This window comes from Oikopleura dioica, chromosome 1, assembly GCF_907165135.1.
Source record: "Oikopleura dioica chromosome 1, OKI2018_I68_1.0, whole genome shotgun sequence".
Classification (NCBI taxonomy): Eukaryota; Metazoa; Chordata; class Appendicularia; order Copelata; family Oikopleuridae; genus Oikopleura; species Oikopleura dioica.
The window spans coordinates 852,516-867,013 of NC_137291.1; the positions used below are offsets into that span (position 1 = coordinate 852,516).

At 39.5% G+C, this 14,498-nt stretch overlaps 1 protein-coding gene across 1 annotated transcript; it reads right to left on the minus strand.

Annotated features, from left to right (window-relative positions):
- Positions 1-695: 695 nt before the first annotated feature.
- On the minus strand, positions 696-12,546 carry LOC145711069 (pleckstrin homology domain-containing family G member 3-like). The gene is made up of 12 exons (XM_081788798.1): positions 12,399-12,546; positions 6,877-7,038; positions 5,923-6,201; positions 4,894-4,963; positions 4,645-4,842; positions 4,103-4,226; positions 3,808-3,944; positions 3,645-3,764; positions 3,481-3,601; positions 2,026-2,118; positions 1,077-1,938; positions 696-1,031 (listed from the first exon to the last, which is right to left on the minus strand). Exons 2-11 carry the CDS (start codon positions 7,029-7,031, stop codon positions 1,619-1,621), a joined length of 1,617 nt encoding a protein of 538 aa, XP_081644924.1. The 5' UTR covers positions 7,032-7,038; positions 12,399-12,546; the 3' UTR covers positions 696-1,031; positions 1,077-1,618.
- Positions 12,547-14,498: the final 1,952 nt, after the last annotated feature.

A 14,498-nucleotide genomic window follows, 5' to 3' on the forward strand; every position in this document is an offset into this window, starting at 1 on the left:
AGCTATAATTAGGGTCCGCGCACCTCAGCTCAGCTCAGTAACCTCCGAAATAGGCCAGCTCAGCTCAAAGAAATTTTTACTCAGCTCAGCTCAGCAAAAATAAAGCAAGATTTGCCATTCTGATTTTAACGAATTTTAGACTCTGGTAAATTAAATTATGAAGGGGCAATGGTGGTCAAAGCTTTCGAAGATAAACACGGAACTAACTTGATCGTCAGAAAGACAGGTTTATCTGGTTGATTGTGTTTAATAATTTATCTTGAAATTAAGCTACCGTGAGCAAAAGTTTTTCGTTCTTCAGGCTCTATGAAGGACACTGGATTGAGCTTGTTGATGACCGAGAATTCAACTGCTACGAAAAGAACTTCTTTTTTGACATGGATTCTCATGAACAAATAGATCCGATTCTTATCTCGGGGAAACTTTTCATTCTTACTCCGTATTCGTTCACTCCTATGGGCGGAGGAGCACATTATTTTTAGCTGAAGTTGATCTTAAGGATGTGTCCTCTGGAAAGACTACTAACGGCACTTGCCTTGAGATCGAATTCCCCAAGCGTAATGAGTTTTCTTACTTGAATATTTATGTTTAGAATTTTTATTTGAAAACTGTTTAAATTTTCATTTTCTCTAATAGTTGTTTCGTTGGATTTCAAAAAATAAAAATAAAAGCCAGAAATCATGGCGTTTGTTTATTTAAATTTATTAAACAAAAAGCAAAGAAATCAGAGTTTCTCATCAATTTCCGAAAAGTCATCGTCATTTTCAATATGAGACAAAATTTCCAGCGTCGCATCAAAAAGCGTCGAAAGATGATCTTCATCTTGATTTTCTTCCTCTTGTCGTTTTACTGCCCTTCTGTTCTTTCTGGCGAGAGTAAAGCTTGCCGATTGATCTTCATCTTCTGAATTGGAGTCGTAGTAAACCGAGTTGATCTTGCCGCGATTGGTGGAGGAAAATCGGTGGAGAAGGGCAGCGACTTTGCCGGTTTTGATGATTCCGTCGGTTTCTGCTGCGGGTCTTCCTTGGCGACTGAAAATCCATTGATAAGAAAAGTCATAGAGGAGAGAGATTTACCTTGGTCTCCTATTTGATGAATCAAACGACAACCGCGGAGTCGCCGGAACTGAAACTGTCACGAAATCTGTCTTTGTCGTCGAGTGAACTTGTTTCGGCGTTGTTGGTACTGAGGCGCTCAGAATATTCCCCGGCGCTGATTGAGTACTGCTTCTCGCCGACTCGGATTCCTTGATTTTCTTCCCATTTTCTGTCTTTTCGGAAGTCCTCCTTGCTGTCAGCGGCGCGGAATCATCATCGGAAAGGATTCTCAAGTCCTCTTCTTCTATCACTTCCTCGAGAGAGCTTGTTGAGCCGCTTGAGAGGCGAGAGAGGGAAGAAATGGGGGAGCAAATTGGAATTGAAGGAGAAAGAATCGGAGTTGGAGGGGGAGGAGGGCTGAAAGGAGAGATGACTGGAGTTGGAATCGTCGGAATTGTTGGCGGCTTGGAATTCAGTGGAGAACAATCGACGCTGGAACCAGATGTTGAACGGATTATCTGAGAAGGATTTCGATGATTGGTAAAAATGGAAAAATGCTGAGGATGTTGTCATGTTTTCAATCAAAAGACCCTTTCCTGGCTTGAAAAGCGCCTTGGCGCAATCGGCGTCCTCGCTCTCGAAAGATCATCCAAAGACTTGTCTTTTCGATCTTTTATTCGATCATTTATTTTGTCATTCTGTTTTTCGGGAGTCGCCAGTTGTCTCGAGTCACAGCTGATTGATGCCGATTTGATGTGAAAACTCGAGGAGCGTTTGGGAAGGCCAAAGATCGGGACGCGAGGCGACTCGCAAGGAATGGTCTTCATATTGGTCAAATTGTGGCTCGGGCGAGGGAGCGAGTTAACTTGACGAGCCGGTGATTGGGCGACGCGGCTGCGATCTGGAAATAGAAAGTGTTAAGAATCCAGATGAGTTGGAGCAACTCTATGAGTTGTTCTCTTCGTTGATTTCGATGGTCGAAACTGACCTTTTTTCGATTTTCGTTTTCGCTCCCGATCCAAAATTGGCAATGATGACATTCTCGTGAGTCGGTTGTTTCGTGAATTTCGCATTGCATCACCTAAAATCATTCATTTATTTCTGAAACAAAAATGTTCAAAAAATTTTTAGTCAAAAATATCGATTTTCCAATAATTCCTCTGGTCATTGAAGTCTATGAAGAATCCTGAGTCAGGGTTCTTTTTCAATTTTCAGGACCCTGACTCAGGGTTATTCAGAGAGTTAAAATAGGTGAAGAAACGAAAAATAAGTCAGAAATGTTCTCATAACAATCAGCGTATTTTGATCACCTCCGCTGTAAAAAAAATCGTGTGTTATCATCTAGCTCGGCTGGGTGCCAAAATAATAATGTTCAAATCATGTGCTGAAAATAATTCTAGAGCAAAGTGCGTCTGATTGCGATCTTGTCTGATCGCCCTTTGAAAATTTGAGACGGGCCGTATCACTCTGTTTGGGTTGGAGCAGGGCCAGAATTTCAAGTGTTTGATTTTTAAATTTCGCGTTATCAGTTGAATTGTTCAGCTGGAGTACTTTTTTGAACATTCTGAAATCCTCGAAAATTGGGTTTTTTAATTTGGATTTTTTCCAAAGAACATAATTTCGGCTGATTTGTCTTCTTGAAAATTCCAATTGTTAATTTTAACTGTTTATCTAGCAAATTTCTTGGCCGTGCGCTTTGTTTATTTAGTTTCTATTTTCAGAAGCTTCATTTTTTCTGAGCTGCGGTTCGGCCTTTTGGGCACACGCCAACTCGCGGACCTCGCCCGGAATAGACCGGATATTTGAATTTCGCCTTCGTTTTTACCATAAACTCGGTGATAGAAAAGTTCAAAATAAGCGACTTATCGTTTTTTGTCGAAGTTATGAATTTTTGAAGGAATCGTGTGAATAAAACCAATTTGCACTTCCGGGTCAATCAAAGGGTCGGCCAACTCGTCTGTGGTCAGAAAAAATGGCTCAGATCCAAATTGTGAGTGGGGAAAAAGGTCAAATCATATTTGACCAGTTCAAAAGAGTGTTTTTTTAGTATAATTTATTGAAAAAAATTTGTTGAAAAAAATTTTGAAAAAAAATTTGGGAAAAAAATTTGGGAAAAAAATTTTTGGAAAAAATTTAGGAAAAAAATTTCGGGAAAAAATTTTAGGAAAAAATTTTGGGAAATAATTTGACGAAAAAATTTAAAGATAATTTTTTTAAATCACAGATTTTCCCTGCTTTTATGAACTAAGCCGGCGGAAAATTCAACCCCAAGGGAGGTTATCTCCTTATTATGCAGCCGGGCAGAGATTGCAATAAGGTCAGCTTTCAACTAAAATTTCGAGCACTGAAATCTTGGCCCCAGTCCAAATTTTGCTTTTTCGCGAGAGAGATTTTCACGCATGTTTAGTTTCGTCAGATTTGAATTTCAAGAAAAAGGACTTACAGTTGAGAATTTTGTCTTTTGCATCGTTTGGTACTGGAGCTGGATGATTCTCCATCATCAGTCGTTTCAAATGGTGGCAGAAGAAGGACTTGTCTTCCAGGGTTATCGCGGTCAGAATAATCTAAAGAATGATTGATTGGAGCTTGGGGAAATCCTTCTTGTACCTTGCTTTTAATATCATCAAATGGCATGACGGAAAAAGTACATTCTTCATCTTTTCGATCCTGGACGACCAAGTTTTGAGTTGGAATCTGGACTTTGACTTCAAATCTGTCGTGATGTTTCTTAACCGGAAGTTAGGGGTGAAATGGGAAAGGGGAATGTTACCTTTAGGAGAATAAATAATTTGTGGAAGAGAAGGACATGTCGTTGCTGGCGACCTTGATAGACAGGCGCGTCTATCACCAGCTCGCCTAGGCAGGAAAGATCTGGGCCAGAGTAGTTGAGCAACTGAGACTGTAGTTCTAGAAACAAGGGTCAGGCAATGAATGAACCAATGAACCCTCAAGTGAACCCGCGATTTTCGACTCAACTCTCTTCTCCTTTTTTTGGGGTCTGTTTATCGGACGCGGCCACAGCCGTAGCCAGTGTTTTCAGAAACAGATGTGTCGAGTGTACAAACCTTGAAGTTTAAGTTGGTCTTCGTGTTGCCGCTTGACCTCGTTGATGTGGCTAGCCACGGTCGACATCGATGCGAGGGCTTGTTCGACCAAGGGCTCGTTCGGGGACATCTTCTTACATAGCTTCTTGAATTTTGATAAGAATAAAGTAAAGAAAGGTTGAAATATATAACTGAAGGGGTAGAACCATTGTCTCGAAGACCTGTGTTGGAAACCTGAGTCAGGGTCCTGAGTTGCCATAGCGACTTTTCAGAAACCTGACTCAGGTTATCAACACAGGTTTTCTGAACCCACGTGACGTCTCTTTTGGCTGAAAAGAGACGATTAAAAATGGTGGATTTCTTTGAGTGCCGACAATTAGATGGAAATTGGAAACGCGTTGGTTTATAACCTGCCGGAAATCTCGCGTATTTACATGCAAGTGGAGATTTACGGCTGGCGCGGGGCCACACTTCCGACGCCCATCTCAACTTTATGTCGCCAGATCAAGGTCACCGCCTTCTTTCGCATCCCTTTTACTTTCGACACGCCCTAGTCCTCCTACCTGCAAGATGTCGGGATATTTGCAGACTCTCTGGAAGGGTTTGAGCAAATAAGTCGACAGTGGCAGCGGGTGTCCGAGCTTTTTCTGCAGCTCGGCGAGAGCGGATCTGACGCGCTCGCGCTCTAGAATGTCGACGAGCATTCCGTTCGAATGCGGGAGGTTTGTACAGTAGTAGGTGTAGATTTTGAACTCTTCGGACTGAAATTGAATCGATTATGGATCATTTTTCTTGTTGAAAATGTCGCTTACATTTTGAATAAAGACATTTGCGATGCTGGCAAGATTTTCGTGACTTCGAAACAGCTTTTCATAGATTTTTCTGAAAAATTTTTAGGGTTTACTGAATTTTTTTTGGATTTTTTTGAAATATTTTTTGAGATATTTTTTGAAATATTTTTAGAAATTTTTTTTTGAATATTTTTGACTTTTTTTTTGAAATTATTTTTTTTTTTGAAATTTATTATTGAAATTTTTTTTAATTCCTTTTCAATAATCCTTGAACTTTTTCAGCGGCGCTAAAAAAATCGCCCTTGAAATTCAATCCTCTCGAAAGAATCAAATCCGTGTTAACAAGCATGTTAAACCTTTATTTTGCTTTTTGTTTCTGTCATAAATCTAATCACCCGTGAATCGCCCAGGTGGTGATCAGCGATCGCCTTTCTCATCCCTCTTGACATATAAAATCGCGAAAAACGAGACACCCTTAATTTCAAAAAACCCACTTTTCCCGCCAAGAAAATTTTCATTTTTCAAGTGCGAGTAGCGTAAAAACTTCCGAAACTCGTCAAAAGCCAATTTTCTAAGGTCATTTTTAAGGTCGGATAATCTTCCGCCAATTTCCTGGAAGTTGCTTGCTTCCTGGCAAAGAAATGGGAAATTTGGAATAATGACCGTTTTCTCTCGATAACGAGCTTTTTCTGAGTTTTCATGAAAAACAAACGGCTTTATGAAGATCAGAGCCGCAAAACTTTCATAAAGCCGCTTTCATAAAGCCGCTAGATTGATTTTCATGAAAACTCAGGAGAAGCTCGTCATTAAGAAAAAACGGTCAAAATTCCAAATTTTCCTTCAATAACGAGCTTTTCCTGAGTTTTCATGAAAAAAAATCAAGCGGCTTTATAAAGAAAAAAGCCGCAAAGCGGCTTTGCCAGACATCAAAATTTTATTTTACTTTTTTCAAAATCTCGAAAGACTCTTCCTTGGGTTCTGTGAGCCCCACAATAATGACTTGGTAATAGTGGCCTTCAAATTGATAATGATCGTTTTTTGTGTACTTACAAGTGAAAAGCGGCAATTTCCTCGAGATTGAGAAAGATCACGTCGATCTCGGCCATTGTTAGCGGAAGGGCGTTTTTGGTGACTTCGAGGCGCAGTGGCGTCAGGTAGCCGGTGATCACTTCTTGTAGCGAGTTCAAATATGCAAACTCGGTTTCGATCAGCTCGTTGATTACTTGTTCTACTGCCACGGGTAGGGGACGGTGTTCCTCTTCGATCAGGGCTCCTAGACGGAGGGAGTCGGATAGGTAGGAGCCGCGGGAGGAGGCAGAGGAGACAGAACTAGAAATCGATAAGAGTCGAGCTATACAGCCTTCTTATTGGTCAGTTGTGCCAATTAAGCCTTTTGATTTGTCGGTATATGAAATTTTCTGGGGAGAAGTCTGAAATCGACAAAAAATTCGAAAAATTTTGCGTGAAAATTTACAACCAATAAGAAGGTTGGATTCGGCTAACCGACCAATCAGCAGCTGTAAAGCCGCCAACTCAAAATTTGTCGAAAATTTTGTCGGTTCCTGAAGCAACCCCATTTTTTCCCAAAAATTTTTTGCATTATTTGATTCTTTTTTTGGAAAATTTTTATTTTGAAACCACAATTTTCACACTTTTTAAAATTGATTTGCGACGAGAATAGACAAGAGAAAAGCACTTGAGGGGGAATAAACAAGTCTTTGATCTATTTTCGCAGATGCGCAAAAAAAACTCAGGGTGAGGCCCTTATGCCACCCCTAAATAAAGATTTGCGCTTCTCATCTCAAGTGCACGAACAAATGAAAACTGAAAAAAAAATATTGCGATTCAATTTCTGAAAATTTTCAAGACAAAAATTGGCGCAAATCCGAGGCGGGCGCACTTGATATTTTTGAAAAAATAGAAAAGCGGAAGTGGAAATAATCGGATTTTGAAAATGAAGTGGCTTTTCGAGGAATTTCAAAATTTGTCAAATTTGAATTTTACCTGTAGGAGGTGGGGCGCGTCGGCTTGCCAGTCCAGCTGGGCGGCTTTCCAGAGTCGGTCGAGCCCGTGTCGAAGTCATAGGTGTGCGAGGCCGTCCACGTGACACCCGGGTCGACTTTTTGACGCGCGTCCGGCGGACGGTTCCGGGTGATCATTGCCTGACTGAAAAGAAATTTGTTCATTTTTGCAGAAAAATAAGGGAAGGTTGAGGGTAATCTCAAGAATATCGGGAAACCGGAAAAAATCGACAAAAAATTTCGACAAATTTTGCATGAAAATTTTAAACCAATCAGAAGCCTGGATTTGACTAACCGGTGATTCAGCAGCAGAAAAGCCGCCCACGCAAAATTTTTCGAAATTTTTTGTCGACTACTGACGCCACCCTAGAATATCGACGTCAACCCTTAGAAATAAGTGACCACTGGATAAAAAAAATCTAATTAGCAAAATGTCCACATTCCTCGTCTGTCTCGTTCAAATCTTCTCTTATCGTATGAAAGAGGTTTGCTTTGCTGTGAGCCAATAACAACTAAATAACGTCTTATCATTCTCAACACACCGGGGTGGTCCAAGATCCGCGCCGCTATCAACCACCCGGTGACGTCCTACAGACGCATGAGCTCAACTAGCGCTTTCAAACTTGCGAAAACAGGCGGTTTTAGGTTAATTTATTGAAAAATGGTTGTTGTACGAATGAAAATATGAGTTGTTAAAAAAAGCTCAAAGGTCAGGGAAATAAAAGTGGCGGCACCAGTATGGCGATTTCGTGTAAACGAGTCGGCTTTTATTTATAATACTTTTTGGGTCAATCAAGTTAATTTCTATGCTGATTTATTCGACCAGATTTAACGAAGTGACACCCTTAAATAACCTTTCAGAAAAAGGGTTAGGATAAGGTTTGGGTTACTTATTCCTTTACCTTAACATAACCTTAACCACAACCTATTTTCCGAGAGAAAAATTAAGGGTGTCACTTCGATAAATCTGGTCCAACAATTAAAAAAACATAAGTTTACATTATTTCTTAAAAAAACCGGACTGTTACCTGAATCAGGCTCCTTAAAAGCGCTTGAAAGGTTTGAAAATTTTCTCGATCAAAAAATAAGGGTGTCACAATTTTATCATACAAGAAAAGATTGCAAAAAGTCTTGGCATTGAGCCTCTTTCTCGACCCCCGGAATTTGTCAATTTGTAATCCGCCCAAAAAGTGCTTGACACAGTAGAAATTTCCGAAAATTGTTCCCCACTTGACTGTGCACGTGACCATAAAGGCAAAGCTCGCGCGGAAGGGGGGTGATCACTCATTTATAGTGTTTATCCTCGCGTTGGTGCCTTTTTGCGTGTGAAAAGCTCGCTCGTAAAACACTTTTTTCGTGAAAACGTGCGGTAAGCGAAATTGCAGGAAATGCAATTTTAACCTCGAGCACGTTCGCATCAACTTGTGAGGTATTTGCGGTTTTTGAGAGGTTGAGCCAAGTTTAAATGATTTTCTGATTATTGCTTACATAAATCTAGAGCACTTGCACCCCATAAACTCATCCTAATCAATCTTCTCTTTATTGAAAAAAATATTTTTCAAGTTTTTTCCGATGAGAAATTCAGCTACTATAGAAAACTCAGCCATTTGATTCATTTTGAATGAAGCAGATTCAGTCATACAAAAAGCAGTAAAAATCTGCTCTCGAAAAATCAGTGACTGTCTCCAAAACAGTGGATAAATATGTTTCCAAAGCAAAGGGGGGGAAGATACTTTTTGGCTTCAAAGAATAAAACTTTTAAGGGTGTCGCGTCCCTAAATTTTCCATTTAAAAATAACGGTAAGGGTGACCTTAAGGGTACCCGAATTTCAGAAAGTGAAAACTTATCGACAACCTTATCGCTTTTTCAAATTCGGGTACCCTTATTAAGGGTCCCTTAATTTGAGGGTCTTAAGGTCACCCTTAACGTTATTTTTAAAATGCACAATTTAAGGACGGGACCCCCTTAAAAATTCAATTCTTTGAAAACTAAAGGTAAGAAAAACAAGTGAATGAGGGGACACCCTTATTATTGAAATAAAAAATTTTTATCAATTTTTTTGTGAAAAAGTGGCAAGAAAAAAATCGCGACCTTTGGTTCTCAAGTTCTTTTCAAGAAGCAGACAATAAAGAACTTTTTGGCAGAGGAATAATATAATACCGCTTTTGCACTGGAATGGCGCCAATATGAACTGATTTTCAATCAGAAATTCTCCGCATCGCTAATCCGCGAGTTTTTTGTTTCCGCAAAAATACAAAAAAATGGAGAGCGGCGGCACCAAAATCCGCTTCTCTGAAATTCGTTGGGTTCAGTTAAAAATCAACTAACAAAGAGACACCCTTATTTTCTATTAAATGAAAATAAAATAAATAAGGGTGTCACCATCAAATTCATTTTCTTCGTTTTTATATCTTAAGGATATCAAAAACGATTTTGGTAAAGAAAAACCCGAGGTCAATCGTTGTTGACACCCTTAAAGGGGTTCTAACATCTTTGATTTAAAATAAGGGTGTCATCTTGTTAATTTTGACCGTGAGAAAAACCAACTTTCTCGCGTGCTCTAAAAAAGAAGCAACCGGATCAGGTTTGACCGGTGTTCGATCATCGAGAAACAAAATGATCAAAGGGGAGAAGCGGCCTTGTCCAGATTGAGAAAGAAAGGATTATCTCCTCAATTAAAAGCGCGAGAGCGCAGTGATAACAGCATCCACTTTTTCCCTCATTATTTTCTTAGAAAAAGCCAAATAAGGCGATCATAAGATGTTTTTGCCCTCTTTTTGACAGAAAAAAAATTGCAAAATTTTGGCGAAATTTCGTCGAAAGGTTAACTTTTCGAAGAAAAAATTAGAAAATCGAGGGAAAGCAAAAATCATGACAGGATATTTATGAGTCATAAATTATGACGATTTAACTGTTTGATCCAGAGTTGGTAAAAAATTATACTTCCCCTCGCCCTTCAAAAATCTGCAGGGCGCCCTTCATTCTTGAAGGGCGGTGAAGTGTACTTCACGCGCCCTTCAAAGCCCTGAAGTATACTTCAGCTATCGGTTCATCCAGAGTTGGTAAAAAAGTATACTTCACTCGCCCTTCAGAATGAAGTATACTTCATGAAGTATACTTCAGGGCGTTGCAGGGCGTTGAAGGGCGTGAAGTGTACTTCCGCCCTTCCCTCTACTTCAACCGCCCTTCCGCCCTTCACTCTACTTCAACTTGGTTCTGTCGGCCATCAGAATCCATCCGCCAGAATTTTTTCAAATTTTGCGCTTATTGGCTCTCAGGCGCCATGATTTAAATCACGCTGATTGTGGCAGATGAACCGATAGCTGAAGTATACTTCAGGGCTTTGAAGGGCGCGTGAAGTACACTTCACCGCCCTTCAAGAATGAAGGGCGCCCTGCAGATTTTTGAAGGGCGAGGGGAAGTATACTTTTTTACCAACTCTGGGTTCATCTGCCACAATCAGCGTGATTTAAATCATGGCGCCTGAGAGCCAATAAGCGCAAAATTTGAAAAAATTCTGGCGGATGGATTCTGATGGCCGACAGAACCAAGTTGAAGTAGAGTGAAGGGCGGAAGGGCGGTTGAAGTAGAGGGAAGGGCGGAAGTACACTTCACGCCCTTCAACGCCCTGCAACGCCCTGAAGTATACTTCATGAAGTATACTTCATTCTGAAGGGCGAGTGAAGTATACTTTTTTACCAACTCTGGTTTGATCCCTTGACATTTTCGCCATGTTGACTTTTCCACGCAAATTTTGACTTACGTCATGACATGTGCAAAGAGACTACCTGCCTCTACCGGGTTAAGGGTCTCAAAGTCCTTAGCTCTGATTTTTTCCATATTGTTTTCGGCAAATTTCGCGCCGCTGATTTCAAAAAAAAAGGCGCTCGATAATTTTCTCGCCATTGATCAATTAAAATTAGCAAACAAGAAAATCTGACAAAAACGACCTTCTGTTGCATATTCCTCCCCTCGCGCGTTTGGGATTGAATTTTGACGATCAAGGAGATTTTCAATCAAGCTTAATTGATCTTTTTTTCCTAATTGATCCCTTGTGATTTTTTGTTTCGAGGCAGGAGATGATGCTAAGTGGCAAACAAACAAAAAGATACTGCAAAAAGGATTAAAAAGGATAATATCTGTTGGATGACTCCTTCTGGAAATAAATTAAGGGTGTCAAGTTGATATTTTTCCGGAATAAAATAAGGGTGTCACTTTGATATTTTTTTAGAAAAGAATAAGAGTATCATTTCGTTTTTTTTTTAGAAATAAAATAAGGAGGTCACGATGATATTCTTTCAGAGTTTCAATAATGGTGTCACTTTAATATTTTTTCAGAAAAAAATAAGGGTGTCACTTCGTTTTTTCCGGAATAAAATAAGGGTGTCACTTTGATATTTTTTTAAGGAATAAAATAAGGGTGTCACTGTAATATATTTTAGTTTTTCAATAAGGGTGTCGCTATGATATTTTTAAAAGAAAAAAAACTGGTTTTAATTTTGACTTTCCTGGCAAAAGAACCCATTTTTTACTCTTTTTTTCAATTTTTCTCTTATTTATTTCAATAATTTCAATAATTTTCCGTGATTTTTGAAAAGTGTCATTTGCATTAAACAACGCTAGATCGTTTACTCTTTTGATTCAATATTCACTCACTCAGAGCGCGCGGCCTGTGTGTGCCCAAAGCTTCTGCCTGTTTACCCGGCCGCGCAGGAAAATCGCAAGTCCACTGTTTCAGAAAGACTCGGCAAGGACAAAAATCAAAAAAGCAAAAAAGAAAGAGCAAAGTCCAAGTTTGAGGTCGAGGAGATTAATTGCCATGGGAAGAGAGAGGAAAATTTTAATGGGCTGCAAACAATACTAGCTCTTGATTGAAGCAGTCCTTATCAGCTGATTGTGAAGGACCCGGGAATCGAAAGATCAGTGAAGTGGATTATTTTAAAATTTAAAAATAAAATTCATCTAAAATTGAAAATATAGATATTCTTTGAATTATTTTTTAAGGCTATTTTCAAGTTAATTTATAATTAATAATAAAATTATATTAATTCTGATTTTAATAAAATTAAAATAAATTTTAATAAACCAATAAATAATTTATAATAAAGCCGTCTCAGCATTGTAAAATTAAAAAGTACACTCATCGGCCCTATTTCATGGGAACCTCGTCACTCTCGATAGTCAAAAATAAGCCAAGGTTATGAAAACACGATTCTTGCGCAACCAAGCCTTATTTATAAATAAACTTTCATTCATTTTCAATAAGAAATCTCCCGAAATGAATATTCGTTCTTTTCTTTATTTAAAATATTATATTTTGAAAAGTTTCCTAAAAAGAGGTGCTGCTAAAAACTAAATTCAGGTGTCGTAACAAAAGCACACCCGCCGGGTAGGGGCTTTTGTTTGCGATCATCGTTTATGTCGGTGATTACTTTTTTATTCTTTTTGAACTTTTTAGGTGAAAGGGTATGAAAGCTCAAATTTTTAAAAATTTAAGGACTTACTTTTCATAAGATTCCAGCGTCGCCGCTTTCTTCAATTCTTCCAAAATCGTAATTTTCTTTTCTTCTTTATCTCTTTTTTCTTCAAAATAAATCTCTATTATCGCTTAACCAAAAAACACTTAGTGTGATTTTTAACTCTTGAAAGGAAATAGTTGCAAACCAGCTTCAAGAAGACGAGATAAAAAAACGCGCAAGGCGGTAGCGCAGCGGGGATTTTCGCGTTTCAGATGCGGAGCGCCGTCTAGCCGCGAATAGCGCTGGCCCGATCCGACCCGGCCCAAGTTCGAGCAGAATCGAGCGACACAAGAGCCGCTTGATCTTCTTCAACAGCTTCCGGTCAAGGGGCGAAGTCAAGAATTATTGGCAAGGGCGACTTAGGGAGCTCTTTTTCGAAGGCGTGTTTTTTCGAGTCGAGAATTTCTGGCCTCCTGCTTTAAAAAAAATTTAAATTTAAATTTAATAAGGGTGTCACTTAGTTAACTCAAATTTTTTGATTATTGAAATAAACAGTAACTGCCCCTTTGAAAAAAAAATTCGACCCAAAAACACCTGCTGCCGGATCAACCCTTTTTTCAATCAAGGCCATCACGTCACGGATATTTAGGTGATAATCGCTTGCTCAAGATCAGCTGTTTATGAGAATCATCTTTCTCAAACTCAAAAATAATTAGAAGAAATTTGACTTGAACAAGTTCAAGCTCGTTTCTTTCTAGAAGAAACCGTGGATGACTCTTTCCGGGTTTTCGTTCAATCGGGAAGTGCGGCCGCATGAAATCACAAATTTGCCACGAGCTGGAGCGATGCCAGCGGCGGCACATGTACCTCGGCTTATGAAATAATGCAAGTGTGAATAAGCTGACCCTGTCTTTTTGGCTACTCCCGCATTTCCCAAAATCCTGGATTTCCCAAATCCTGGATTTCTCAAAATCCTGAATTTCTCAAATCGCCAAATCAGGATTCTGCCGATTCTGGATTTTGGGAAATGCAGGATTGGGAAAAGCAGGATTTTGAGAAATTAAGGATTTAGCTTAAATTGGTCTCCGTTTGCCCGAAAAGAAGCCGATTCTGGCTTCTTTAACCCCAATCCTGGCTTCACCAACTTCAATCATGTCTTCTCCAATATCATTGATATTTTATCAATCATGGGTTCTCCATCGTCAATTCTGGTACATCGTCAATCCTAGCTTCACCGACTTAAATCATGGCTTCTCCAATGTCAATCCCGGCTTCATCGACGTCAATCCCGACTTCTTCAATGTCATCATTTTCAATCACGGCTTTTCCAACAATAATCTAATCTTGGATAAGCCATGATCGACATTCAAGAAGCAATAATAGAGAACTGAGAAGCCGGGACTGACATCTGAAAAGCTAGGATTGAAAAAAGTGACGACCGGATCGGATTTAAAGAAGCCGGGATAGACGCTGGAGATGCCAAGATTGACGTATGTAAAGCTAGGATCGAAATTGTTGAAGCCAGGATTGAAGTTGGTGAAGTCGGGATAGACTGTGGAGAAGCCAAGAAATAAAAGTTATATGATCAATCAATTCAAATTTGGTAAAGCAAGAAAACTGACTCAAAAGAAAAAATAATCCCGCATTTCCCAAAATCCTGAATCGGCAGAATCCTGATTTGGCGATTTGAGAAATTCAGGATTTTGAGAAATCCAGGATTTGGGAAATCCAGGATTTTGAGAAATGCGGGAGCAGCCTGTCTTTTTGGGCTACGCAACCTGTGCAGAAAACCTGACTCAGAGACCCTGACACAGGGACCTTGACTAAGAAACCCTGACTCAGGGTCTTAAAGACCTTAAATTAAAAGCCGCAAAGCAGCTTTTTTTAATAACGATTTCGCTATGCGGCTTTTGATTCAAGGTCATTAAGAACCTGAGTCAGGTTCCTGAGTCAAGATTCCTGAGTGAGGGTCCCTGAATCAGGTTTTTAAAGATTTGAAATCCAAAGCCGCGTTGCGGCTTTTTAGAAAATGAAGCCGCTACGCGGCTTTTGATTTACAGTCTTTAAGACCCTGACTCAGGTACCCCAGGTTCTTTACACAGATTGCCCAGAATTCTTTTCGATTCGGCAAAAATAACGCGGTTT